Raw genomic sequence first — 27,712 nt, forward strand, 5'->3', positions numbered from 1 at the left:
GAAAAATGACTTCTTGCTTTGATTAAGGCTGATTAATTCTCTAACATGGGAAGGTAAACTCTATGGTTCACTGAGGTATACACGAAAGCTTGGTCTTTAACAAGTCACAAAGGGGAGCACGTGGCCCGATGAGGACAAAGGGCTTTGATGTAGAAGGGGTAAAAATGAGAATTGAAAATGAATTTAGCAAGAGTCGTATGGTAGTAAAAGGTGCTGGGTGAAGTTTACACTTTCAGACGTACCTTTATGCAATATTCAGTGTATCCTTGTAGAAGAATGCGGCCTGACCTCTGTTCAGTCTGGGGTTCGTGTCCACCAGTACGTCGTGGGTAGCCATAATTTGGGAGGCTGGGAATGACCTCTGTCCGAGATCACGTCTCGCAGCCGACTGAGATCGATACTGGTTGTTTTCGAATCACGGGGCTTCCAAAAACCCCGCCTCGAGCATTGCCTGAAAGGTGGTCAAACACAACGCCAGCAAATTGGAAGGAAAATAGGTCTTATTGTAGAAGTCCCTAAAATCCATCTCGAAGCCTAGCTACTCTTGTGACTTGCCTCTCTTGACCCTAAGCTTCCGTCAGACCGGAAATATCATTCCTACGACATACCCACTCTCCCAACAACAGTCGCTTCAGGAGAAGGCATGGCTGCTACTTTTATAATTAAATATAACTAAAACTCTGCTGGGAAGGCGAGGCGTTCTATAGACGTAGCAGCTCCCCTGTTAAGAAGGCATTCACTCCCTTTCGGGCGTGAAGGTCTTGGCTTAAATAAGTTGATCGCCTCGACTACACAGTTCTCCTACTCTAACTTGAAGTTTTTTGAGCAGCGATACGGCTGACTACAATGGCCTACCTAACTTATAGGCAAAGATGCTAAGTGTACTAACTTAATGTAGTGATGTAATCTAGCCTAAGTAATAACTATGGGTTGTCTGTGACGACAGTCTACTCTACCCTAGATAAGGTTACTTGAAAATTCTACTTGCTACTAACCTAATGCCCTGGTACTAAATCATTAGCCTAACCTACTCAATACAGTTAAATGAAGACGCAATCATTCCAGAGTGTGGTACGCACAGCAGTAGTTCAGCGATGGAACTGTTAAAATACATAATGAGAGGTAATGATGCGTGGGGATGATGAGTGGTTAATTTACCTGGAGGGAAATGCAATGAGGTAATTATATTTAAGTGAGGGTTAGTATTACAATGGCTAGGGGGTTAGAGGGTTAGTGCTACTGGCAGAGATCAGGCTGGCTACCTTCTCTGGATAGGTGCCAGGATCATTCTGCAAATGAATGCGACACTGTACCCTCGAGCACAGGTGTCAAGGAGAGCATGTGGCTCTTTTGTGTTAGTTTGTTAATGATTGGTTACGTCCCTTCTTCTTCTTCTTCTTATTCCTCCAGGACCTGGCTATACCAGTCCTAGGAGTAGACGGAGGCACAGACCTCTGGGGAATGGGCCAGAAAGCCGGCAGGAGCAGAGGCAGTGGTAGCCTGAGAGATTGCAGGAGAACACCCTACTTCGGTATCTGCAGCAACCGTCGTAGAGGTGGAACCTACTGCAGGGGAGGCCCTCACTCCGGCTGCTGCGACAGCCGTCGTAAGGGGAAAACTCCAGGCTGACTCCTGGTCGGGCAGTTCCTGGTTTTCCAGAGGAGGTATGAAGGTTAGGTCTGCCGGAGGTTCATCCTCGGGCGACAGTGGTGAGGGTGAAGAAGACTCATGGACTTTGGATGGGCCATGGGCTGCGGTAAGCTCCATGCCTGTTGGAAGATCTCCTGTAGGAGGATCCTTGGTTAGGTTAGGCGCCGGCACTAGCTCGGGGCCAGGCGCAGAAGTCAAGTTCCGTGGTTGCTCTACGTCCAGGCTGGACGGAGCTTGGCACTGCTCAGTGCTGCCAAGTGGCACTGGCAGAGGGTTGAGGTCGACTGGACCTGTGGCGGGTACCGGAGGTGCAATACCTCTCAGCGTGCCCTTGGAAATGGGAGACAGAGGCTCCTGTCTCTTGTTGAAGGCTAAGCCTTGTGGAAAATGGACATTGTCCGCTGCTGGTAGTCGGCTAGGGCACCTAGGCCAATTCGTGGAGTGCCCTATTACGTTGCAGGTTTTGCAACGGAACTGTGAATGGTCAATCTCCCTCCTTGGTAGCGGGGGAGACTGTTGGTGGACGTACTTCCTGGAGGAAGTAGAACTTCGATGACTCCTTGCTTTGGAGTGATTCGTTGTGGGGTTAGGACCCCTAGGCTTTTTGGAATGCGAGGGAGACTTCATGTCTTGCCCTAGGAGGAGGTCGTAACCTCCTGGGGATGTAGCTTGCAACTGCAAGGGTACAAACCTTGGAGAAATGAGGTCGGGTGACTCTCAATTGCACGGTTGGAAGGATCAGCTTGATATGGTTGATACCTTCGATGGTGATTAGTTGTCGTCTATCGACGGTAGCCCCTCGGGGGATTCTGTCTTCCCGTATCAGGGAGATTTGAGCGCCAGAGTCGTCGTAGGCTCTGACGTGGCTTGGCTGATAATGACTTTGGAGGGGTGCACAGTTATAGGGCCCTTAGCTGGGGGTCCTAGTGAAGAAGGATTGGTGACGGCCATTGCGATGGCAGAATATTAAAATTTGCGCACCCTCCATAGTTGGCAGACATGTGACCCTTGCGGCCACAGTCTCGGCAGAACTGTTCCAGAACCTCTTCCGTGGCAACTGGATGATAAGACCGAGATGGCCCCACAGGTTGCGAATCTGTGGAGTCACCAAGGCTGGCAGTGTGCTCGGGCACAGGTGAAACGTCCTCTGTTGGATCACCCTCGGAAACAAGTCCGGGTCAACTGGTGGGCTTACCTCTTCCAAAGGGGAGGAGGTAGGCGTAAAGTGGTAAGAGGCTGAGATGGTGCGGAAGAAACTTCGGGCTCTGACACTGGGTCAGGGCTAGGTTCGCCAATAGACAGGATGTCGGGGACATCGGAGGCACTAGCCTCTGAACCTAAAATTGAGGTGTGGTTATCTGGCATGCTGCAGGTGTCCGGTGCATCTGGTAGTGGGAGCTGCGTCCAGGGAGATTCGGCTTTAGTAGATCTCGGCCCAATATCACCTGATAAACATCATGAAATTGGTCAACTACGCCCAGGCGGCACAATGTGGTTTCCCTGGTCTCCTGGTCCAGAAAGGGCATTTCCACATTCAGAAGGACCGAAGGAACAGAATAGAGGTTTCCGTCAATCCATTCAAACTGAATTTCTTCGTTCGTCTGGATTTTGGCACCCCTAGGCAATGCCTTTCTGGAAATAAGGGAGACCTGGGCTTCGGTGTCGGCCATGACTTGTACCCACTGTATAGGCCGTTAGGAGACTGTTTCATCAGGCAGGGCTACATGGTCGCCTTGGAGAAGTTCACCCCTGGAAGCTCTCCTCCCAAGGTAGAGACCGACTTGGGCACTGGTCGGAATCCATAGCATGCCCACGCACACAACAAGTGGTGCAGAACCTCCGCAACCACTTCTTACCGGGAGTCCAGCTCATGGTCTGGGGCTTGGAAACTAGCAGAGAGATTGCGTCATCTAGGAGAGCTAGCTCATGCTTTCTCTCTTCTTCTCTTTTCTTTCTCTCTGCTTCTCTGGCTATCCTCTCTGCTTCTCTTTCTTTTCTCTCTGCTTCTCCGGCTTTCCTCTCTGCTTCTCTTTCTTCCTTTCCCTGCTGGCGCGCAGCAGCCTGCTGCGTCTTTATCCACTGGTCAAGGGCTGGTCCAGTGTAACCAGCCTCCCTGCCCAGAGTTATGAGGGCTCCGAGCTTCTCTAGCTCTCTGGCAAAGAAGTCGCGGGAAGCAGGGGAAGACATTTCCCTTAGGCTACAGTAGAGGCTCGGAAGAAAATGAAAAATAATGGCCAGGGAAAGGGTACTGAATGGAATAGGAGTGCCCTACTGTGGAAAGTGGCACTCACTTGGAAATGGGTTCTGCAATGTGATAATGAAAAGTGAAAAGACTGGGTGCTCGGTGGCACTTTGTGAATGGCACCTTCCTGCTGAGGTGAAAAAATCGATGAAGTGTGCTGTGTACGTCACACTTACGGGCGTTCCAACTTGGGAGACTTTGGAATGGGCTACCTGTACGTCTGTACAGGTGCGCGGCACTTATGAGGAGGCGTTCCTTGGGTTGGTCCGAAGGATCACTGATCCTTTACAACGGACATTGATGAATTGGGCGTTCCGTAAGGACGGACACGCAGGTTTGTCAGCACTTAGGGCTGGTATTGCGGCGCTTCGGGAGGGCGTTCCCTTTTGTTGAGTGTTCCAAAGGATCATGACCCCTTGTACATGGACACACTAGTTACGGTTGGGCGTTCCGTAGGACGGACACGCAGGTTTAATGGCTAACCTGTACGGCCTGTAGGTGCAATGGCCCTTATGGAGGCGTTCCTTGGAGCACTGGTATCGTGCTGGTGTGTCCCGGGACACTACATGCAGTATACTCAAGTATACCGAAGTGAAATGGCATCTGTTCGGGGAAGAGTGTAATGGTGGAGGAGAGAAAGTAAAGGTGGGAGTACTTCAAGCATTCCAGTCGATGGACAGTGTCAAGAATTAGTGGGCACTGTGAAATGGTAAGACCTGACGTGCACTGGTGGTGGCCAGTCCTAAACTGGTAACGACTTCCCTGTCTGGAAGTAATGAATTTGCGTGGCACACTGTGCGAATTGTGCTTGCGGTATACGCAAGTCTTTTGTGATAAAAAAAAAAAAAATGAACAAGACCACTCGGGCAACGACAGGTAATGATAATTTTAGAAATGCTCAGTCCCTCGCTGAAGTACTCGATAAATGAAATAAATAAATGTTTGCAAACTGCAATGGACACATGCGCGTACGTATCACGCTGTGTAATGAAAGACACAAGAGACTAAAATAAGGTTAATTCTGCATGCTATAATTAATGGTAAGATGTAGTACTCTTGGCTTCGAGAATACTGGGTTCTGGTTTTCTCGCTCTCTCTCTCTCTCTCTCTCTCTCTCGCTCCTCTCTCTCTCTCTCTCTCTCGGAGAGGGTGAAAAATGATATATGAATGAACTCCCTTATATTTGAATTGAACTACTAATGTTCGTTTAATATGGACGCAACTTGCGTTAAACATCTACTTACGTTAACGTTTTTTTGTGAAAGAATGGCTTTTTGATAACGTTTTATGAAAAAGTGATAACGGCGCTCGCGGTGAACGATGTTTACGTTAATGTTAGCGGCTTGCGCTTTATGAAATGATTTTGCGTTTTTCGATATGAATTTTACAAAGACGCGTTTTTTACGTTAACAATTCTTGTGATTTGCTCTACTTGAGATTTACGTTAACTTTATGTAAGATTACTAGGTCCCTGTGAACAGTGAAATGACGGTAAGGATTTAAAACTATGTTAGCAAACAATTTGTGAATGAGGCTACGTTAAGTGCGAAGTGAAATGAAATTTTCGCTCAGCGCGCGACGTGAGCATGAGCGATGCGAGGTGAAACACGTGAAGAGCTGGGTAGCGCTGCTAGCGCGCAGCATGTCGTTCAAAACAGCTGATTCTCTGTAAATGCGAAGGCAATTTACAACACAAAATTCTACTTTCTTATTCAAGGCGAATTACGTTAATTTCTCTTGGCGAACGATAGATACTAGTACAGACATTGATATTATTTACGTTAAAACTTCGTGACTTACGTTACTTGCTTAAATTGTTTAGATAATGTTGAAAGAGAAAACAACATGGCTGCCGCTGTGAATGAGACGAAGGCTGGTTGAGACCGCGCAGGCGCGAGAGAGCGCGAAGCTGAATTAGCTGAGAGGTAAGCGGTTACCAACACTTGGAATGAAAACTAAGTTAAAAATGAATACCCTAACATATCACAGACAAAAGAATTGTACACTTCTTTTGCCGTAACTATTAGTAAAACACTCCTAACTAGCTAGGCTTTCAAACACAGCAATAAACCCTGGCAAAGCACTTCCTAGTTTGATCTGGTCCTTTCTGGCATCTATCTGCACACGTGTTAGTGTAAGCTCCTACGAGGACAATGCGATTTATTTCAAAACAGAATTCGCTCGGCGCTCTGGCCGTTACAATAATAAGAATATTTCTAACTACGCTCTTTTGACCACTTCACAATAAAAATACTTAAACGTACCTTAAGCTAACATTGGTTATAGATAATCATATTAATGAATGGAATACCTTACCGTGAGTCAGTGTGTCTTCTTTCCCTGCAAGTGTGCTTAGTTTTGCACTTTGAAAACATTTACAGTTTACGTTTTTACAACGGATAACGCGATTTACAAGCTTTTTTTAAGCAAGCTAGGTTCATATCCTCGGCGAAGGTCGACAATGTTTACGTATATAGCAGCCTTAAGAGAGGCTAGATACGTAAACGGAAGTAATTTAGGGATTTCAAGAGGGAATTGCTTTAACTTACCGTAAGCTGAAAGTTATTATTAAGTTCTTTAGAGGGAAGGTCGCCAGAAAACTCAGCTCGTTACTTAACAACTATTTATTTACTAAAAGGCCCGTGCTGGGCTGGAGAAAAAGTAAATGATGGCTCCGTTGAGCCGTTATAGCTGGTTTTCATACACTTGGGTAATGCACACTTGAGGGCAGAGACGGCACGTGACTCATGGAATCTTGGAAAAGAATCCAGTATTAAACGAGATAAAAGGAAAAATGACTTCTTGCTTTGATTAAGGCTGATTAATTCTCTAACATTGGTGAAGGTAAACTCGAATGGTTCACTGAGGTATACACGAAAGCTTGGTCTTTAACAAGTCTCAAAGGGGAGCACGTGGGCCCGATGAGGACAAAGGGCTTTGATGTAGAAGAGGTAAAAATGAGAATTGAAAATGAATTTAGCAAGAGTCGTATGGTAGTAAAAGGTGCTGGTTGAAGTTTACACTTTCAGACGCTACCTTTATGCAATATTCAGTGTATCCTTGTAGAAGAATGCGGCCTGACCTCTGTTCAGGTCTGGGGTCGTGTCCACCAGTACGTCGTGGGTAGGCCTAATTTTGGGAGGCTGGCAAATTTGACCTCTGTCCGAGATCACGTCTCGCAGCTGACTGAGATCGATACTGGTTGTTTTAGAATCACGGGGCTTCCAAAAACCGCCTCGAGCATTGCCTGAAAGGTGGTAAACACAACGCCAGCAATTGGGAAGGAAAATAGGTCTTATTGTAGAAGTCCCTAAAATCCATCTCTGAAGCCTAGCTACTCTTGTGACTTGCTCTCTTACCTAAGCTTCCGTCAGACCGGAAATATCATTCCTACGACATACCCACTCTCCCAACAACAGTCGCTTCAGGAGAAGGCATGGCTGCTACTTTTATAATTAAATATAACTAAAACTCTGCTGGGAAGGCGAGGCGTTCTATAGACGTAGCAGCTCCCCCTGTTAAGAAGGCATTCACTCCCTTTCGGGCGCGTGAAGGTCTTGGCTTAAATAAGTTGATCGCCTCGACTACCCAGTTCTCTACTCTAACTTGAAGTTTTTTTTGAGCAGCAATACGGCCGACTACAATGGCCTACCTAATTATAGGCAAAGATGCTAAGTGTACTAAACTTAATGTAGTGATGTAATCTAGCCTAAGTAATAACTATGGGTTGTCTGTGACGACAGTCTACTCTACCCCTAGATAAGGTTACTTGAAAATTCTACTTGCTACTAACCTAATGCCCTGGTACTAATCATTAGCCTAACCTAACTCAATACAGTTAAATGAAGAACGCAATCATTCCAGAGTGTGGTACGCACAGCAGTAGTTCAGCGACGGAACTGTTAAAATACATAATGAGAGGTAATGATGCGTGGGGATGATGAGTGGTTAATTTACCAGGAGGGAAATGCAATGAGGTAATTATATTTAAGTGAGGGTTAGTATTACAATGGCTAGGGGTTAGAGGGTTAGTGCTACTGGCAGAGATCCGGCTGGCTACCTCTCTGGGGTAGGTGCCAGGATCATTCTGCAAATGAATGCGACACTGTACCTCGGGCACAGGTGTCAAGGAGAGCATGTGGCTCTTTTGTGTTAGTTTGTTAATGATTGGTTACGTCCCTTCTTCTTCTTATTCCTCCAGGACCTGGCTATACCAGTCCTAGGAGTAGACGGAGGCACAGACTCTGGGGAAGGGCCAGAAACGCCGGCAGGAGCAGTAGGCAGTGGTATCCTGAAAGATTTCAGGAGAACACCCTACTTCGGTATCTGCAGCAACCGTCGTAGAGGTGGAACCTACTGCAGGGGAGGCCCTCACTCCGCTGCTGCGACAGCCGTCGTAAGGGGAAACTCCAGGCTGACTCCTGGTCGGGCAGTTCCTGGTTTTCCAGAGGAGGTATGAAGGTTAGTATGCCGGAGGTTCATCCTCCGGCGACAGTGGTGAGGGTGAAGAAGACTCATGGACTTTGGATGGGCCATGGGCTGCGGTAAGCTCCATGCCTGTTGGAAGATCTCCTGTAGGAGGATCCTTGGTTAGGTTAGGCGCCGGCACTAGCTCGGGGCCAGGCGCAGAAGTCAAGTTCCGTGGTTGCTCTACGTCCAGGCTGGACGGAGCTTGGCACTGCTCAGTGCTGCCAAGTGGCACTGGCAGAGGGTTGAGGTCGACTGGACCTGTGGCGGGTACCGGAGGTGCAATACCGCTCTCAGCGTGCCCTTGGAAATGGGAGACAGAGGCTCCTGTCTCTTGTTGAAGGCTAAGCCTTGTGGAAAATGGACATTGTCCGCTGCTGGTAGTCGGCTAGGGCACCTAGGCCAATTCGTGGAGTGCCCTATTACGTTGCAGGTTTTGCAACGGAACTGTGAATGGTCAATCTCCCTCCTTGGTAGCGGGGGAGACTGTTGGTGGACGTACTTCCTGGAGGAAGTAGACTTCGATGACTCCTTGCTTTGGAGTGATTCGTTGTGGGGTTATGGACCTAGGGCTTTTTGGAATGCGAGGGAGACTTCATGTCTTGCCCTAGGAGGAGGTTCATAACCTCCTGGGATGTAGCTTGCAACTGCAAGGGTACAAAACCTTGGAGCAAATGAGGTCGGGTGACTCTCAATTGCAACGGTTGGAAGGATCAGCTTGATATGGTTGATACCTTCGATGGTGATTAGTTGTCGTCTATCGACGGTAGCCCCTCGGGGGATTCTGTCTTCCCGTATCAGGGAGATTTGAGCGCCAGAGTCGTCGTAGGCTCTGACGTGGCTTGGCTGATAATGACTTTGGAGGGGTGCAACAGTTATAGGGACCCTTAGCTGGGGGTCCTAGTGAAGAAGGATTGGGTGACGGCCATTGCGATGGCAGGAATATTAAAATTTGCGCACCCATCCATAGTTGGCAGACATGTGACCCTTTGCGGCCACAGTCTCGGCAGAACGTGTTCCAGAACCTCTTCCGTGGCACTGGATGATAAGAAAAAAAAAAAAAAAAAAACCGAGATGGCCCCACAAGTTGCGAATCTGTGGAGTCACCAAGGCTGGCAGTGTGCTCGGGCACAGGTGAAACGTCCTCTGTTGGATCACCCTCGGAAACAAGGTCCGGGGTCAACTGGTGGGCTTACCTTTCTTCCAAAAGGGGAGGATGGTAGGCGGTAAAGTGGTTAAGAGGCTGAGATGGTGCGGAAGAAACTTCGGGCTCTGACACTGGGTCAGGGCTAGGTTTCGCCAATAGACAGGATGTCGGGGACATCGGAGGCACTAGCCTCTGAACCTAAAATTGAGGTGTGTTATCTGGCATGCTGCAGGTGTCCGGTGCATCTGGGTAGTGGAGCTGCGTCCAGGGGAGATTCGGCTTTAGTAGATCTCGGCCCAATATCCACCTGATAAACATCATGAAATTGGTCAACTACGCCCAGGCGGCACAATTGTGGTTTCCCTGGTCGTCCATGGTCCAGAAAGGGCATTTCCACATTCAGAAGACCGAAGGAACAGAATAGAGGTTTCCGTCAATCCATTCAAACTGAATTTCTTCGTTCGTCTGGATTTTGGCACCCCTAGGCAATGCCTTTCTGGAAATAAGGAGACCTGGGCTTCAGGGTGTCGGCCATGACCTTGTACCCACTGATAGGCCGTAGGAGACTGTTCATCAGGCAGGGCTACATGGTAGCCTTGGAGAAGTTCACCCTGGAAGCTCTCCTACCCAAGGTAAAGACCGACTTGGGCACTGGTCGGAATCCACAGCATGCCCACGCACACAACACAAGTGGTGCAGAACCTCCGCAACCACTTCTTACCGGGAGTCCAGCTCATGGTCTGGGGCTTGGAAACTTTGGAAAGCTAGCGAGAGATTGCGTCATCTAGGAGAGCTAGCTCATGCTTTCTCTCTTCTTCTCTTTTCTTTCTCTCTGCTTGCTTCTCCTGGCTATCCTCTTCTGCTTCTCTTTTTTTTCTTTTCTCTCTGCTTCTCCGGCTTTCCTCCTCTGCTTCTCTTTCTTTCCTTTTCCCTGCTGGCGCGCAGCAGCCTGCTGCGTCTTTATTATCCACTGGTCAAGGCTGGTCCAGTGTAACCAGCCTCCCCCTGCCCAGAGTTATGAGGCTCCGAGCTTCTCTAGCTCTCTGGCAAAGAAGTCGCGGGAAGCAGGGGAAGACATTTCCCTTAGGCTACAGAGTAGAGGCTCGGAAGAAAATGAAAATAATGGCCAGGAAAGGGTACTGAATGGAATAGGAGTGCCTACTGGGTGGAAAGTGGCACTCACTTGGAAATGGGTTTTTCTTGCAATGTGATAATGAAAAGTGAAAAGACTGGGTGAATCGGTGGCACTTTGTGAATGGCCACCTTCTGCTGAGGTGAAAAAATCGAATGAAGTGTGCTGTGTACGTCACACTTACGGGCGTTCCCAACTTGGGAGACTTTGGAATGGGCGTACCTGTACGTCTGTACAGGTGCGCGGCACTTATGAGGAGGCGTTCCTTGGGTTTGGTCCGAAGGATCACTGATCCTTGTACACGGACATTAATGAATTGTTGGCGTTCCGTAAGGACAAGGAACACGGCAGGTTTGTCAGCACTTAGGGCTGGTTATGCGGCGCTTCGGGAGGCGTTCCCTTTCCTTTGTTGAGTGTTCCAAAGAGATCAACTGACCCTTGTACATGGAACACTAGTTACTTGGGCGTTCCGTAAGGACGGACACGCAGGTTTAATGGCTACCTGTACGGCTGTACAGGTGCAATGGCCCTTATGGAGGCGTTCCTTGGAGTCACTGGTATCGTGCTGGTGTGTCCCGCCGGACTACATGCAGTATACTCAAGTATACCGAAGTGAAATGGCACTCTGTTCGGGGCAGAGTGTAATGGTGGAGGAGAGAAAGTAAAAGGTGGGAGTACTTCAGCAGCCAGTCGATGGACAGTGTCAAGAATTAGTGGCACTGTGAAATGGTAAGATCTGACGTGCACTGGTGGTGGCCAGTTCTAAACTGGTAACGACTTCCCTGTCTGGAAGTAATGAATTTGCGTGGCACACTGTGCGAATTGTGCTTGCGGTATACGCAAGTCTTTTGTGATAAAAAATGAACAAGACCACTCGGGCAACGACAGGTAATGATAATTTTAGAAATGCTCAGTCCCTCGCTGAAGTAACTCGATAAATGAAATAAATAAATGTTTGCAAACTGCAATGGACACATGCGCGTACGTATCACGCTGTGTAAATGAAAGACACAAGAGACTAAAATAAGGTTAATTCTGCATGCTATAATTAATGTAAGATGTAGTACTCTTGGCTTCATGAATACTGGGTTCTGGTTTTCTCGCTCTCTCTCTCTCTCTCTCTCTCTCTCTCTCTCTCGGAGAGGGTAAAAACTGATATATGAATGAACTCCCTTTATATTTGAATTGAACTACTAATGTTCGTTTAATATGACGCAACTTGCGTTAAATTATCTACTTACGTTAACGTTTTTTTGTTTTTTGAAAGAATGGCTTTTGATAACGTAGTTTTATGAAAAATGATAACGCGCTCGCGGTGGAACGATGTTTACGTTAATGTTAGCGGCTTGCGCTTATGAAATGATTTGCGTTTCGATATGAATTTTACAAAGACGCGTTTTACGTTAACAATTCTTGTGATTTGCTCTACTTGAGATTTACGTTAACTTTATGTAAGATTACTAGGTCCCTGTGAACAGTGAAATGACGGTAAGGATTTAAAACGATGTTAGCAAACAATTGTGAATGAGGCTACGTTAAGTGCGAAGTGAAATGAAATTTTCATCAGCGCAAGCGCGAGTGAGCGATGCGAGGTGAAACACGTGAAGGAGGCTGGGTAGCGCTGCTAGCGCGCAGCATGTCGTTCAAAACAGCTGATTCTCTGTAAATGCGAAGGCAATTTACAACACAAAATTCTACTTCTATTCAAGGCGAATTACGTTTAATTTCTCTTGGCGAACGATGAGATACTAGTACAGACATTGATATTATTTACGTTTAAAACTTTGTGACTTACGTTACTTTGCTTAAATTGTTTAGATAATGTTGAAGAGAAAACACATGGCTGCCGCTGTGAATGAGACGAAGGCTGGTTGAGACCGCGCAGCGCGAGAGAGCGCGAAGCTGAATTAGCTGAGAGGTAAGCGGTTACCAACACTTGGAATGAAAATTAAGTTAAAAAATGAATACCCTAACATATCACAGACAAAAGAATTGTACACTTCTTTTGCCGTAAACTATAGTAAAACACTCCTAACTAGCTAGGCTTTCAAACACAGCAATAAACCCTGGCAAAGCACTTCCTAGTTTGATCTGGTCCTTTCTGGCATCTATCTGCACACGTGTTAGTGTAAGCTCTACGAGGACAATGCGATTTACAAAATAACAGAATCGCTCGGCGCTCTGGCCGTTACAATAATAAGAATATTTCTACCTACGCTCTTTTTGACCACTTCAACAATAAAAATACTTAAACGTACCTTAAGCTAAACATTGGTTATAGAATAATCATATTAATGAATGGAATACCTTACGTAGTCAGTGTGTCTTCTTTCCCATGCAAGTGTGCTTAGTTTTGCGCTTTGAAAACATTTACAGTTTACGTTTTACAACGGATAACGCGATTTACAAGCTTTTTTTAAGCTAAGCTAGGTTTCATATCCTCGGCGAAGGTCGACAATGTTACGTATATAGCAGCCTTGAGAGAGGCTAGAATACGTAAACGGAAGTAATTTAGGGATTTCAAGAGGGAATTGCTTAAACTTACCGTAAGCTGAAAGTTATTATTAAGTTCTTTAGAGGGAAGGTCGCCAGAAAACTCAGCTCGTTACTTAACAACTATTTATTTACTAAAAGGCCCGTGCTGGGCTGGAGAAAAAGTAAATGATGGCTCCGTTGAGCCGTTATAGCTGGTTTTTCATACACTTGGGTAATGCACACTTGCGGGCAGAGACGGCACGTGACTCATGGAATCTGAAAAGAATCCCAGATTAAACGAGATAAAAGGAAAAATGACTTCTTGCTTTGATTAAGGCTGATTAATTCTCTAACATTGGGGAAGGTAAACTCGAATGGTTCACTGAGGTATACACGAAAGCTTGGTCTTTTAACAAAGTCACAAAGGGGAGCACGTGGCCCGCCATGAGGACAAAGGGGCTTTGATGTAGAATAAAAAGGGGTGAAGATAATGATGATGAATTTAAGCAGGAGTCGTATGGTAGTAAAAGGTGCTGGGTTGAGTTTACACTTTCAGACGTACCTTTATGCAATATTCATGTTATCCTTGTAGGAAGAATGCGGCCTGACCTCTGTCAGGTCTGGGGTTCGTGTCCACCAGTACTCCGTGGGTAGGCCTGGGGAATTTGGAGGCTGGCAATTTGACCTCTGTCCGAGATCACGTCTCGCAGCCGACTGAGATCGATACTGGTTGTTTTCGATCACGGGGCTTCCAAAAACGCCTCGAGCATTGCCTGGAAAGGTGGTAACATCAATACGCCAGCCAAAATTGGAAGGAAAATAGGGTCTTAATTGTAGAAGTCCCTAAAATCCGTTCCTCGAAGCCTAGCTAACTCTTCTAGTGGACTTCGCCTTATCATTACCCTAAGCTTACAGTCAATACCGGAAACTATCATTCCATACGATCATACCCACTCTCCCGAACAACAGATCGCTTCCGGCAGGAGAGGCATGGTCTGCTACTTTTATATTAATTAAATAATATAAAACGAAAACTTCTGCTCGGGAAGGCGAGGCTGTTATCTATAGAGCGTAGCAATATCTATCTATAGTAATATATACTATATATATATATCTCTATATAATATATTTTTAATCTGTTTATGTAATATAGCTATTATAAATAATATATATATTATCTATATAAATAATAATCTTTTATTTAATGTATATATTATCTATTGTATAATATATTAAATATATATAATATATAGATAATTATATATATTAATATAGAATATATTATAGAATATTATAGATCTTATCTATAGATATATAATCTAATAATATATATACATATATACTATTATAGATATATATATCGATACATATTCATATATATAGAATATGAATATATATATCAAATATAGATATAAATATGTATTTATATATAGGTAATATATCTCTAGGATTCATAGATAAAATAATATACTTGATATATATAATATATATAGCTATATATATCTATCGATATATCTTATAGATCTACATCTATAAATGAATATATAATAATAATATAATATATAATATAGTATATTATATATATATATTCTATATTAGATGTCTTATATAACGATGTAATATATAGATATATATATACATAATATATATATAATCTATTATATATATATAAATTATTACTATTTTACATCATCATTATATACATCTATTATAGATATATTATTATAATTATAATTTATAATATATATATATATATATTTATTTATTTATATATATATTCTATACGATATATCTATAGATATATCTATAGATATAATATATTATCTTATATATATTAATTATTCAATATAATATTTTATCTATATTCTATATAGATAATATACCTCTATCTATATATATTTGTATAATTCTATATCTATTATATATATCTATATCTAATCTATATATTATATATTCTCAATATATATAAAAAAAATTTTTTTTTTTTTTCTATAATATATATTCATCTATATTTCTATTATAATATCTTATTATATGTTATATATAGTAGCTATTATGGAATTGATAAATAATAATCTCATATTTATTTATATAATAGTATATTGTATATCTCTATATAAGAATAGTATTTATATAGATATACTATATATTTTTAATATAGATTATATATTATATATATAGGTATATAATAAATATACGCTATATATTATATAATATCATATATAATAATGATATATTCTATGATATAAATATATATTATATATATAGGATGTATAGATTCTATTAAAATAGATATAGATAAATATATGTTTGATATATATGTCTATAAGATTATATATATTTATTGATATATTATATACTATTTATATACTATAATATATATATATATATATAGATATATATTATATCTATAGCTAATATCTATTAGATTATATCTCTAGATATATATATAAAATATATATATTTATTTAATATATATATATATATAATCATGTATAGTCTAATGTAGAGTATATATATTTATTATTTAATATAATATACTATAATTAATTAATAATATATAAATATTACGATAATAGATATATATGTATATATATATCTATATATATATAGCTAGATATATATATTAGATATATATATAATATAGATATATATATGTATTAAATATCTTATATCTATATATATCTATTATAATTATATACTTAATTAATATATATAATATATATATATATATATATAGTATATATATATAATATCAAACATGTATTGTAGGTTTTTTTTCAAACCACTAAAATAACAATGCAATTTTTCGAAAAATTGCTCAAAGGCTGTAACTGAGTACTATGTAAAAACCATATTAACTTAAGTGAAATTGCACTCAATGCCATTTGAACCCCATAGGTAACTATACTCCCGTGACACGCTAAATCAGTGTAGCGTTAATCCCACGACAGTCCCTGATATCAAGGGTATTATATTAGATTCCAAGGCCACTGTAATAAATTGCAAATTTATGGGTATTTAATTAAATACCAAATGTATTTTATCAATCCAAGTGTATTGTCATAAATTCAATTCAAGGGTTTTGTGTCATAAAATTCCACTTGCCATCATTTGTTTATAAAGTCCAAGGGGGATGTATTAAATTCCAATACATTTTCTTTATTAAGGCAGATAGTGAAGCGTCCATCTCCATTAACTTTTAATACGGGTGCCACTAAGCAAGGTCTTGCAATCGACTAGAGAAGAGCCACGGGGGCGTTCAATACAGACTTACTATTAAGGAATCTAAATAACTGAAGAAAGTTGACTCGAGCGGCCGACCCTGCTATACAGTGGGATTAGTAAGGTCGAAAGAAGAAGAAGAATGTGCACACACAAATATACTGGTTCTCCCCGTAGACTAAGTGACTAAATGAACTTGACGAATTTATCGTACCTCATTTCTGTATACGTTTGACTTACTATCTGGGAAAGAATACAGTGAGGGTAAAACACCAATTGCACGAAAGGAGAGAGAGAGAGAGAGAGAGAGAGAGAGAGAGAGAGAGAGAGTGTGTGTAGAGCGGTTGTTAGGGAGAACAAAGAATGAAAGAGTCAGGAAGGGTTGGAGAGAGGAAGATAGAGAGTGAGAGAGGGATAGAGAGATAGAGAGAGTGAGAGACCGAGAGAGAGTGAGAGGGAGAAAAAAGAGAGAGAGTGTAGAGGTGGTGTTAGGGAGAAGGAGGAGGGAAAAAGTAAGGAGAGAGAGAGAGTAGATGGAGTGTTAGTGAGGGGAAGAGAGAGAGAGATAGAGAATGTATATTGGTTGTCATTCAGATTTATCCCGAATCACATAATGGCTTGAATGGAGGAAGTACAAGCATAAATGCTAAAAATATTCATCTTTCAAATTCCTCTCGGAAATATCACCGGTCTCACTTTTTTGAGTAAATTTCCAAACGCGGACACAGGCCGTTAGTTTGTTGTATACAATGGGTTTCATACTTCATCCAAGTTTTCTTTCAAATGATGTGGATGGATTATGGTTTATTAGTTGGTGTTCGTAGTTATATGAAATACGAATAAAGGCTGCTTTACGAATATGGGAACCCTGATACGATATAAAATATGGAATTGTTTGAGTTAGTGAAATAGGAGGTACATATTTTATGCTTGGATGACACTGGAGCATATGTAGTATAAATAAAAACCGATGGAAATGTGTTTTTATATATTTCATATTTGAAAGATAATTTAAGACATATGGGACCGAATTGCTGTGAAGTCAAAGTAGGTATAGAACCCAAGACTCCGATGGGAGGAAACTTCAGTAGTTCTTTCTAATTTTGATAGACTACACATTCCTTATTCTACAGAAAATACTGGATATATTTTTTAAAATTCCAGTTACAAGTGTCAGTCCAGATATCTGTCTAGTCGAGTTGTATCAGATATTGGGAAAATGAAAGTATTCGGACGTCAGCAGCAACAGTAAATCAGAGCTGATGGTGCAGTTCTCATCGCCGAAAATTCTTGGGCTTTCACCGGGAATAGAATCTGTTGCAGGTGACAGCTGTTTCGAAGCAAGTTAGCAACTGACGCTTGCTGTGTATGGATTGCACGTTTATATTGCTGAATATAGTAAACGATCATGATGATGGTGATGATTTCTATTTATTGTTTTTTATTTATTTTCATTTTCGTTTATTTCTTGTATTTTTTTAAGTTTTTTATCTCTTTATTATTATTATTATTAGGGAAAAAATCTCTATCACGAGAGTATATAATAATGTTCTAAAGGATCCACAAAAAATACAAAGTGTAAAAAGTCCGTGTATAATTTTGAAGACTTTACAGAAAGCTTTCGAACCCTTCCCTGGATTCATCTTCAGTCCAATTTTTTGGACTGAAGATGAACCCAGGGAAGGGTTCGAAAGCTTTCTGTAAAGTCTTCAAAATTATACACGGACTTTTTACACTTTGTATTTTTGTGGACCCTTTAGAATTATTATTATTATTATTATTATTATTATTATTTTATTATTATTATTATTATTATTATTATTATTATTATTATTTTCTATTATTATTATTATTATTATTATTATTATTATTTTATTCCTTCTTATTTATTATTGTGATTATTTATTAAAATTTATTATTATTATATATATATTTATTAATTATTATTGTTAATTATTATTATTTTTATTACTATTTATTTCTTATATATTAATTAATAATGTGTTTATTATTGTTATTTATTTTAGAACTTGAATATTTATTGTTTATTTATAAATTATTAGTATGTTCTACATTATTATTTGTATTTAATTATTTATTTATTTTATAATTTATTTTACTTACTATTTATTTTTATTTTTATTTTTATTTATTAATAAAATTTGTTTTTAATTATTTAATTCTTTATGTATTCATTATTTATTTTATATATTTTATTATATATTATATATTTATTTATTATTTTATATATTCATATATTTATTTATATTTTATTTTACTGTTTTTATTCATTATTTTTAATTATTTTGTTTTTAAAATTTTATTTATTTTTTTATTTTTTTATTATTGTTTACCTATTATTATTTTTTTTTAAACACAATCCTCCAATTCGGCTGGGTGGTATTTATAGTGTGGGGTTCCGGGTTGCATCTTTCCTCCTTAGGAGTCCATCACTTTTCTTACTAAGTGTGCCGCTTCTAGGATCACACACTTCTGCATGAGTCCTGGAGCTACTCCAGCCTCTAGTTTTTCCAGATTCCTTTTCAGGATCTTGGGATCGTGTTTAGTGTTCCTATGATTATGGGTACAATTTCCACTGGCATATCCTATATCCTTCTTATTTTCTATTTCAGGTCTTGATTACTTTATCCATGTTTCCCTCTCTTTTCTCTTCAACTCTGGTGTTCCATGGTATTCGCGACATTCAATGAGTGATACTTTCTTCTTGATTTTGTCAGTCAACGTCACGTCTGGTCTATTTGCACGTATCACCCTATCTGTTCTGATGCCATAGTCCCAGAGGATCTTTGCTTGATCGATTTTTTTTTTTTTTTTTATTTTTTTTTTTGCTCTATCACAGTCCTCGAATTCGACTGGGTGGTATTTATAGTGTGGGGTTCAGGGTTGCATCCGGCCTCCTTAGGAGTCCATCACTTTTCTTACTATGTGTGCCGTTTCTAGGATAACACTCTTCTGCATGAGGCCCGGAGCTACTTCAGCCTCTAGTTTTTCTAGATTCCTTTTCAGGGATCTTGGGATCGTGCCTAGTGCTCCTATGATTATGGGTACGATTTCAACTGGCATATCCCATATCCTTCTTATTTCTATTTTCAGATCTTGATACTTATCCATTTTTTCCCTCTCTTTCTCTTCAACTCTGGTGTCCCATGGTATTGCGACATCAATGAGTGATACTTTCTTCTCGACTTTGTCAATCAACGTCACGTCTGGTCGTTTGCACGTATCACCCTATCTGTTCTGATACCATAGTCCCAGAGGATCTTTGCGTGATCGTTTTCTATCACTCTCTCAGGTTGGTGCTCGTACCACTTATTACTGCAAGGTAGCTGATGTTTCTTGCACAGGCTCCAGTGGAGGGCTTTTGCCACTGAATCATGCCTTTTTTTTGTACTGGTTCTGTGCAAGTGCCGGGCATTCGCTTGCTATGTGGTTTATGGTTTCATTTTTCGTATTGCACTTCCTACATATGGAGAGATGTTATTTCCGTCTATCGTTCTTTGAACATCCAGGTTCTTAGGGCCTGATCTTGTGCGCTGTTATCATTCCTTCAGTTTCCTTCTTTAGCTCTCCCTCTGTAGCCATTGCCATGTGTCATCGCTGGCTAGTTCTTTAGTCTGTCTCATGTATTGTCCGTGCATTGGTTTGTTGTGCCAGTCCACTGTTCTGTCTGTCATTCTCCTGTCTCTGTATATTTCTGGGTCTTCGTCTACTTTTATTAGTCCTTCTTCCATGCCCCCACTCTTTAGCCACTCGTCTTCACTGGTTTTCAGATATTGCCCCAGTGCTCTGTTCTCGATGTTGACGCAGTCCTCTATACTTAGTAGTCCTCTCCCTCCTTCCTTTCGTGTTATGTATAGTCTGTCCGTATTTGCTCTTGGGTGTAGTGCTTTGTGTATTGTCATATGTTTCCTGGTTTTCTGATCTATGGTGCGGAGTTCTGCCTTCGTCCATTCCACTTTTCCTGCGCTGTATCTGATTACTGGCACTGCCCATGTGTTTATGGTTTTTATCATATTTCCGGCGTTGAGTTTTGACTTGAGTATCGCCTTGAGTCTCTACATATATTCTTTCCTTATCGTGTCCTTCATCTCTTGGTGTTTTATATCCCCTCCTTCCATTATTCCCAGGTATTTGTATCCTGTCATCATGTGTTTGATGTTGCTCCAATCTGGTAGCTTTATCCCTTCAGTTCTCGTTACTTTGCCTTTTTGTATGTTAACTAAGTCGCATTTTTCTATTCCAAATTATTATTATTATTATTATTATTATTATTATTATTATTATTATTATTATTATTATTATTATTATTATTATTATTATTACAGCTTCGCAATCTCTCGAATGATTTTCTTTGTAGCAGCAGGTAAATTACACTTCCCAACGACATTCATACGGTTATTCTGCTTAATTAAGTTTTTTTTTACATCGTTATCCTTGTTATATTTATATATGAATATGAAATCTGCTTAGCAATAGACTGTCTAAAGGCCGCTGACACCATCATATTGTATTATGTGGTGCGGAAATTATATTTTGAAACAGAAGGTAACATCGACAATATTGGCAAATCCTCGGAATCATTAGGCTTTGGGAGGCTTGTTAATATATGTAATATTGTGCTTATGTGTGCATACGAAGTCCATTTCCTTGTTATGAAAAGGAAAAGTGAGAGATAAAATATTGTTTGCCTTACTTGCTGGCAGGAAGAGGAGATTAATAGCTGTATTGAGCGAAACACTTTGATAGTCGCGTGGGAAGTTAATCAAGGGAAGTCAAGGCCATTAAACAATAGTAAGCTGTCTTCAAGGGGAAGTGGCCTTCAAACGAGAAGTTTTATTATTATTTTTACAGAAACGACGTGATTACTCATATTCCAATACTAAAATTATGGAGGCTTTTCTGTGACCATTTCAACGGGAAATTTCCTAACGTAGGCAGATCAATCAAAGTTAAACTGTTGCCACTGGGCATTACATTACAGGAGATATTGTACTTAAATCCATTCAAGGTTTAATGGTCTGATCCACCACGCATTAAAGTTTTAGTAAGCCTCCATTGAAGATAGTTGGTGTTATGGTTTTTAAAAGTCGACTTACTAACGCAGTTTTATCATTTAGTAGGACCATCCGTCAATGTAAGTTTGGCTGAGAAGCAACTTCGTCCTACAATCGTTTATGCTAGCGTGAAACTACCATTTAAGCTCCGTAATGCCATGGTTTAAAGTCGCCTGACCTCTATCCACGTGACCTGATCTCTTTAAAAGTTGTCTGATATATTTTAAAGTTTTCTCTTGAAATTGCCTGATCTCTTTAAGGGCTGCCTGGTCTCTCTTAAAAGTTGCTCGATCTGACGTTCACTTACAGCATATTACCGGTTCAGAGAGGCAACATTATAATCTTAATTCCAATAAAATTGATGTCTTGGGTAGCACCAGCGTGAAATCAGACAAGCTTATGGTTCTAAGGCTTCTTGATTTCATGCACATTAATTAATTCGTGGGTGAAACCAATAATGGAGACAGAAACACTTAAGATTTCAAAACTACCGGATCGCATTATTTGGGTGGAGTCATAGTTGTTGACGTGCGCTTTTCATTAGGTTTTTTTATTATTTGACGTTTACCGTAACTTCATAAAAAGTCTTAGATAAATATTTCTAACGTCTTATGTAAATTACAGTATTTCCCTGTAACAGTAAATGAGCTTTTTTCCGTTCACGTTAGTAGAGCTACTTTCCATGTTCACTAGTGTGTTGTTTAGTATAAAACTTTTTTTTTTTGGCGATAAATCAAAATATTGAATATTTGTATAGATTGGAAGCTCTCTATGTAATGCAGGGGTTTCTGAGATCTGAGTAAATTAAGAATAGACCGCGGGGTTTTGGAGTGGTTGTAATTCGTGTGGTTTTGGAGCGGGTGAAATAATATTACTTAAGAATATCATATTGTCATTATCAGGAATATTCCTCCCATATATGCTTTCTCTAACAGGTACCTGCTTCACTTTGCGGTGAGTGACCGAGTGTGGAGTCAAGTGGGAGTTGCTGCCAACGTTACGGTGGTGGTCAGAACCTTGACCCACGATGCCCTGACCCACGCAGCACCAGTCATTCTGACTCCTATTACTCCAGCCGACTTGACCAGGGGTTGGACGCCCACGGTGAGTGTTGCTGGAGGTCTTTCTAAGTTGTAGGTTACTGACAAATCCATTTGTTGCCTGAACTTTTTGTTTTCGTCCTAAATCTGATGTAATGTTGACTAAGCGACCGTCTTCGAGAATCTGCAGAGCTGGAAAAATCTCAGATTCGTTTACTAGACAAGAGGCAGCGAGTGTTCTAACTTGATTTTAAGTAAATAAAAAAAGATTTACACCCCTCACACTATTTTATGCATATGTATGAATTTATAAAAAAAAAGAATATCTAACTTTTGGAACTTTTATACCTTCTTTTAATCTTTCGTGAAATTCAAATAAAAATAAAAAAATAAAAACTTAATTTTGGCCATTACGTTTAAACTGTACTGGGAGAGACTTGCCATGATGTAGATGAAGAGAGTTAAGTCAGATATGGTCAAGACACAAAACTTGGTCAAAGGTCTTAGTGGGACTTTGGACTAGGTTTAGGGTCAGTTTGTTTGTGGACTAATTTATTTGTTAACAGGGAATGACAAAATGTACTGAGATTTTACCGTTCTCATACCAAGTGGAATTGATTGTGACGCTTTTATTGGAGAATGGACGTATTTTGTTACTACTCTCTCTTATTATCATCCAAATCATCATCAATCATTGTTTATATATATATTTTTTTTTTTTTCACGCAAGACTGGAGGAGGTGGTCTGGGGAAGCTCCTGGAGGCGGTTCACGACATCATTTCCGAAGGTCGCCCCTACAAAGTAGAAGTCGTCAGCGTCTACGAGAATGATACTCCTCCAGGAATCGCGTCAACAGTCCCCTTCACTCCTTCAAGAAATAAATCCTCAGCCACTCATCCACAAGAAAGGGAACAACCAGTTGGTACTAATTCATCCAGTGACCATCCAGCGCCAACCGCTTGCGTCTGGGTGAGCGTGAAGGATGATAAGGATGCTTTTGTAGATCCAGTCAAACTACAGGGTTTGTTGTCTCTCCACAAGGATAAGGTGAGTTTATTCTAGGCTTCGCGAGGTTGTGGCAGTTTAGCATTCTGTTCATTTAAAATACACCTCCCACCAAAAGTCTAAAGAAGGTAATACGTAGTAACATAGTCTATTCTATAGTCATTAATATGTTTCTGGAAACAGATTCTGTTAGTTTTCTCTCGTCGCGGAACCTATAGAGGGGTAGTGGCATCATTGCTCCTCATGCGGTGCACTGTAGGCATTACTTAAGGTTCTTTGCAGCGTCCCCTCGGCCCTTAGCTGCACACCCTTAACAGTCATTTTAATGTAGTTCCGTTCTTATTCTCTCTTTTTCCATCGTCCTTCCCACCCTCTCCTAACCCTTGATTCATAGTGAAACTGCGAGGTTATCCTCCTGTTACCTTTCAATTACTTTTCTGCGCTGAATGACCTCATAGGCACCAGCGCTTGGCCTCTGGCCTAAATCCTATATTTTAATGTAGTCTCTTCTCTCGACACGGAGGATATTGCATTGTAAAAATCATCTCCCTTGTCAAACCAATCCCCCCCCCCCTTCAATAAAAAAAATTAATATATTTCCTTTAATAGCCAAATTACCAAAAAGTAAATATCTCCTTCTGAAAGTAGATTCTTGAGGAAAAGTAGATAAGTAGTCTTCCAAAGACGGCTCTGAAGGAGAGAGAAAGAAACGGCTGACTGTGTTTTCACCGTAGATTCAACCAATGAGCGCTCCTTTTGTTATCCACAAAGACTATATTATGAAAAGCTAAATCATCATAATCGTATTGTGTGAATGAAAGCTGCTGGCACTGCGCATAATTTCGTCGAAGAACGTGTTTGTCTAGTAATAGAGGTCTTTTCTGAAATTCATGTAATAAGGTAGTGTTTCTACCAATTGGCTTATAGCCGTAGCCCTGTACATAAAATGGTGTGGCAATAAGATTTAGTTATTACCACACAGAGTAAAGGAATGATGGTAGTAACCATCATCAACCGTATTTGGTTATTATTTAGAAAAAAGACGAAATTTTGTCAAGCCAGTTCCTTCATCAAGTGCAGTTACATTTGAATGAAAACTTGGAATTATGAGAAATGGCTAAAATATCAGTTTATTTTATCTTGATCAATTAAATCGTTTTGAAGTCAATATGAATGCAGTGGTTGATTTTTTTCTTTTGCTGTTGTTGCTGATGCTTTTTCAATTTTAAAAGTAAATATTCACGATAGTCAAGCAGCTACATTCTGCTCACAGGACTATCGTAGAATTAATCCTGACTCCTAGCACTAAGTAGACCATTTCAAAATTAGATCGACAAAACCTGCAGTGGTGCATTAAAGTGTTAAGTAATCCTTATAAAAAGGTTGATAGAAGAAAAGCTTTTTGTAGATTACATTTTGACAGCCAGTATTATAAACTATTACTACACGTGTCCCGTCAGTGTTAGTCCAGGCAATGGGAATTATTCCCGTATTAAATTGTATTCGAAATACACCAAATACGTATATTGTATAACTCATCATTATGCTTTACAAAGTTTACAATTTCGGATAGTTAAAATTTGAGTTCTTTTCCCGTAGACTAATCCAGTTACACTAACAAATATTTAAATACATGCGTACTGCGTTTTATATACTGTAATATGGTTGATTTCTATCTACGTAGTAGCCTACCAACTGAGACCAGTAAGGCTTAATAGCTCAATTTACTTCTTGTATTCAAGCATTGATCCATTACCAAATTCGAATGGTTTTTGCTTTATCAAACCCCCTTTTTTCTTAGATGCGCCCATTAATTGTATAAAGCAGATTTACAGAGGAGAAAAACAATGATCATCTTTTTTATCCGCCGTTATACCAGGTAAAGCATATTAACGAAAATAATGAATTTGAGAGAGAACCTTAATGTGGAAGGATGAACTAGTGTTCTCTCTTACTCTCATGGACCTGAGTTAAGAAAAAAAAAGTGAAAGCGTCACGGACATGTTCACCTCTACACACGCAACCCAGAAACACTCGCGCTTTTCTTTCGCATAAATGGGATTCTTCTTCTATAAGCTACACAAGTTCTTTCCCATGATGTTCAAAATAAGACACCTTGATACAACAGAAACCCTTTGGCACGGACGTTGGCCCTCACTCACGCTCAGAGGACAACTTGACCACACTAATAAATTTCAAAGGTCTTCATCTCTACAGCGTAGACGCTGTTGAGATTTGAGGGCTTTTGAGTCATGTTCGAATGTGTGTATTTCTGTTTCCTTGCATTTTCGCTTGTAAAGTAAGTCGTTGAGCAACTAATAAACGCTGAGTAATTTGACGACCATTTTTAATTGAACGTATGCATAAATACATTAACCATTCGTATCAAAAGCAAAAACAAGTTTAATTTTGCTTAATATCATGGACTAATATTTTTGGTAGGGGGGGGGGGGCGTGGGTTTAATGGAGAATTCCTATAATTTTTTTAACAAATATCTTTAGCATGGTTGTTTAAAAATAATAATGCATATGGCATAAAACTGTGATTAACAGTTAAATGAAAGTAACATGACTTTCTCCTTCCAACGAAAGTTGGAGAAAGCCACTGGCCTCTCAGTGTCCCTGAAGGATCCACCACCTCTCTTCGAAAAGAAAGGGCCCTCGGTTCAGCAGGTCCCTAAGAAGGACACGGTCAGTGGAGGACATCCCCCGCACCTCGAAGGACCAGAGGACTCGGCTCTCTCCACTCTCAAGTTGTCTTACGAAGACGGGGCTTCTGTGACCTCTCTCGCTTCGACAGCACTTCCTCTTCAGGTATTGAAGGTGCTTTTTTTTATATATTTAACAAGTTTTTATTCTATTTTCCACTGAACCTAGGCGATAATTACGTGTGAATGAAATATTTCATCTTGGGGTCTCCAAGATACTAAATATTTTTCCCGTTATCTCTGTAAGTTAATTTGGTCACATTTGGATTTGAACGTCGTTTTGGTGGACACTAAAACGCCATAGTTTTGTGTTCGATTTGGCAACAGGTTCCAGACTTAAATCGTGGTAATATTTTGGGACTGATCGCCATTAACCTTTCGCACACTTACAAAATGGCTTTTGAGTGATGTGTTATTTATTCATTTGTGACGAGAGTTTTGCTTTGACAGTTTTACTGAAAGGAATTAGTTTTACTAACAAAAACAAAAAACGTTGAAAAATTCAGTCAAACTTTTTCAAAGCCTGAATGATCGTGATCAGGACGCGAAGAAATATGAAAGCCAGAGATATAATGTGAAGGTTATAATGCTGCAGCTTGACAACAGTTATTTTTGATAGTATTGTAAAATTCAGATTTTTGTATGTGAAAGGATTTTGTTTATTTTTTATTGATTTATTTTTTCTTTTTGCCACACAGCTATGGTAAACTGCTTTGTGAAAGGTCTGTTGTATACGTAGAAGTAAATAACTCCTTATAAAAAGTAACAAAAAGTTTCATAAAATATTTCCCCCGTAGGCGCAATGTACGCATTACTTAGGTTCTTTACAACGTCCCTTCGGCCCCTTAGCTGCGACTAATTTCATTCCTTTTACTGTATCTCCATTCATGTTGTCTTTCTTCCATCTTACTTTCCACACACACATAACAATTGATTCGTAGTGCAATTGCGAGGCTTTCCTACACCTTTCAAACCATTTCACTGTCAATTTCCGTTTCAGCGCTGAATGGCCTTAGTTGCCCCAGTGCTTGGCATTATGCCTAAAATCTATAAAATCAAATCATTTCATAAGACATTTGAGACATCTCTTAAAAAGAGTTGTGATTTGAGGTCATGCTTAAATAAACCACAAAAGAAACTCAAACCTTTTCAGACACATTTCTTCTTACTTGTGAAGTTTCCCTCCGTTTATGTGCGTCGTTCTCAAGGCGCTGAGGAGAGATTCCCTGACGACCTTTTCCTTACCAGGTTGTTGACACGAACATGACCTCGTTAGTGACTCCTCTCCTCGTCCGAACCCACGAGTGTCTCCCCGAGGGAAGCCCCAGGGGCCACGGCTTCGCCTCTTACGACCCTGCCACCTGCGCTCCTTCCAATTGCCTCAACGGAGGAAGGTGCGTCAGATTCCCTTCGGGAAGCAGGTGGGTGCATTGTGATTAGCTCTTGGAAACTTTGCGTTGTACAGAGACAGAGAGAGAGAGAGAGGTTTTTCTTCATGACGTAACTGCTTTAATTGATGTATTCCAGAGGTATCGTAGCGCAATT

The 27,712-nt window shown here is 40.4% G+C and overlaps 1 protein-coding gene across 1 annotated transcript in view; it reads left to right on the forward strand.

Annotated features, from left to right (window-relative positions):
• LOC135216719 (putative neural-cadherin 2) overlaps positions 1-27,712 on the forward strand; it is a 90,241-nt gene that overhangs the window by 51,049 nt on the left and 11,480 nt on the right. The window contains exons 9-12 of the mRNA XM_064252179.1: positions 22,349-22,517; positions 23,184-23,501; positions 26,052-26,273; positions 27,416-27,588. Of these exons, the coding sequence (XP_064108249.1) occupies positions 22,349-22,517; positions 23,184-23,501; positions 26,052-26,273; positions 27,416-27,588 (882 nt within the window). The remainder of the gene's footprint in view (positions 1-22,348; positions 22,518-23,183; positions 23,502-26,051; positions 26,274-27,415; positions 27,589-27,712) is intronic.

This window comes from Macrobrachium nipponense, chromosome 6 (genome assembly GCF_015104395.2).
Source record: "Macrobrachium nipponense isolate FS-2020 chromosome 6, ASM1510439v2, whole genome shotgun sequence".
NCBI classification, from domain to species: Eukaryota; Metazoa; Arthropoda; class Malacostraca; order Decapoda; family Palaemonidae; genus Macrobrachium; species Macrobrachium nipponense.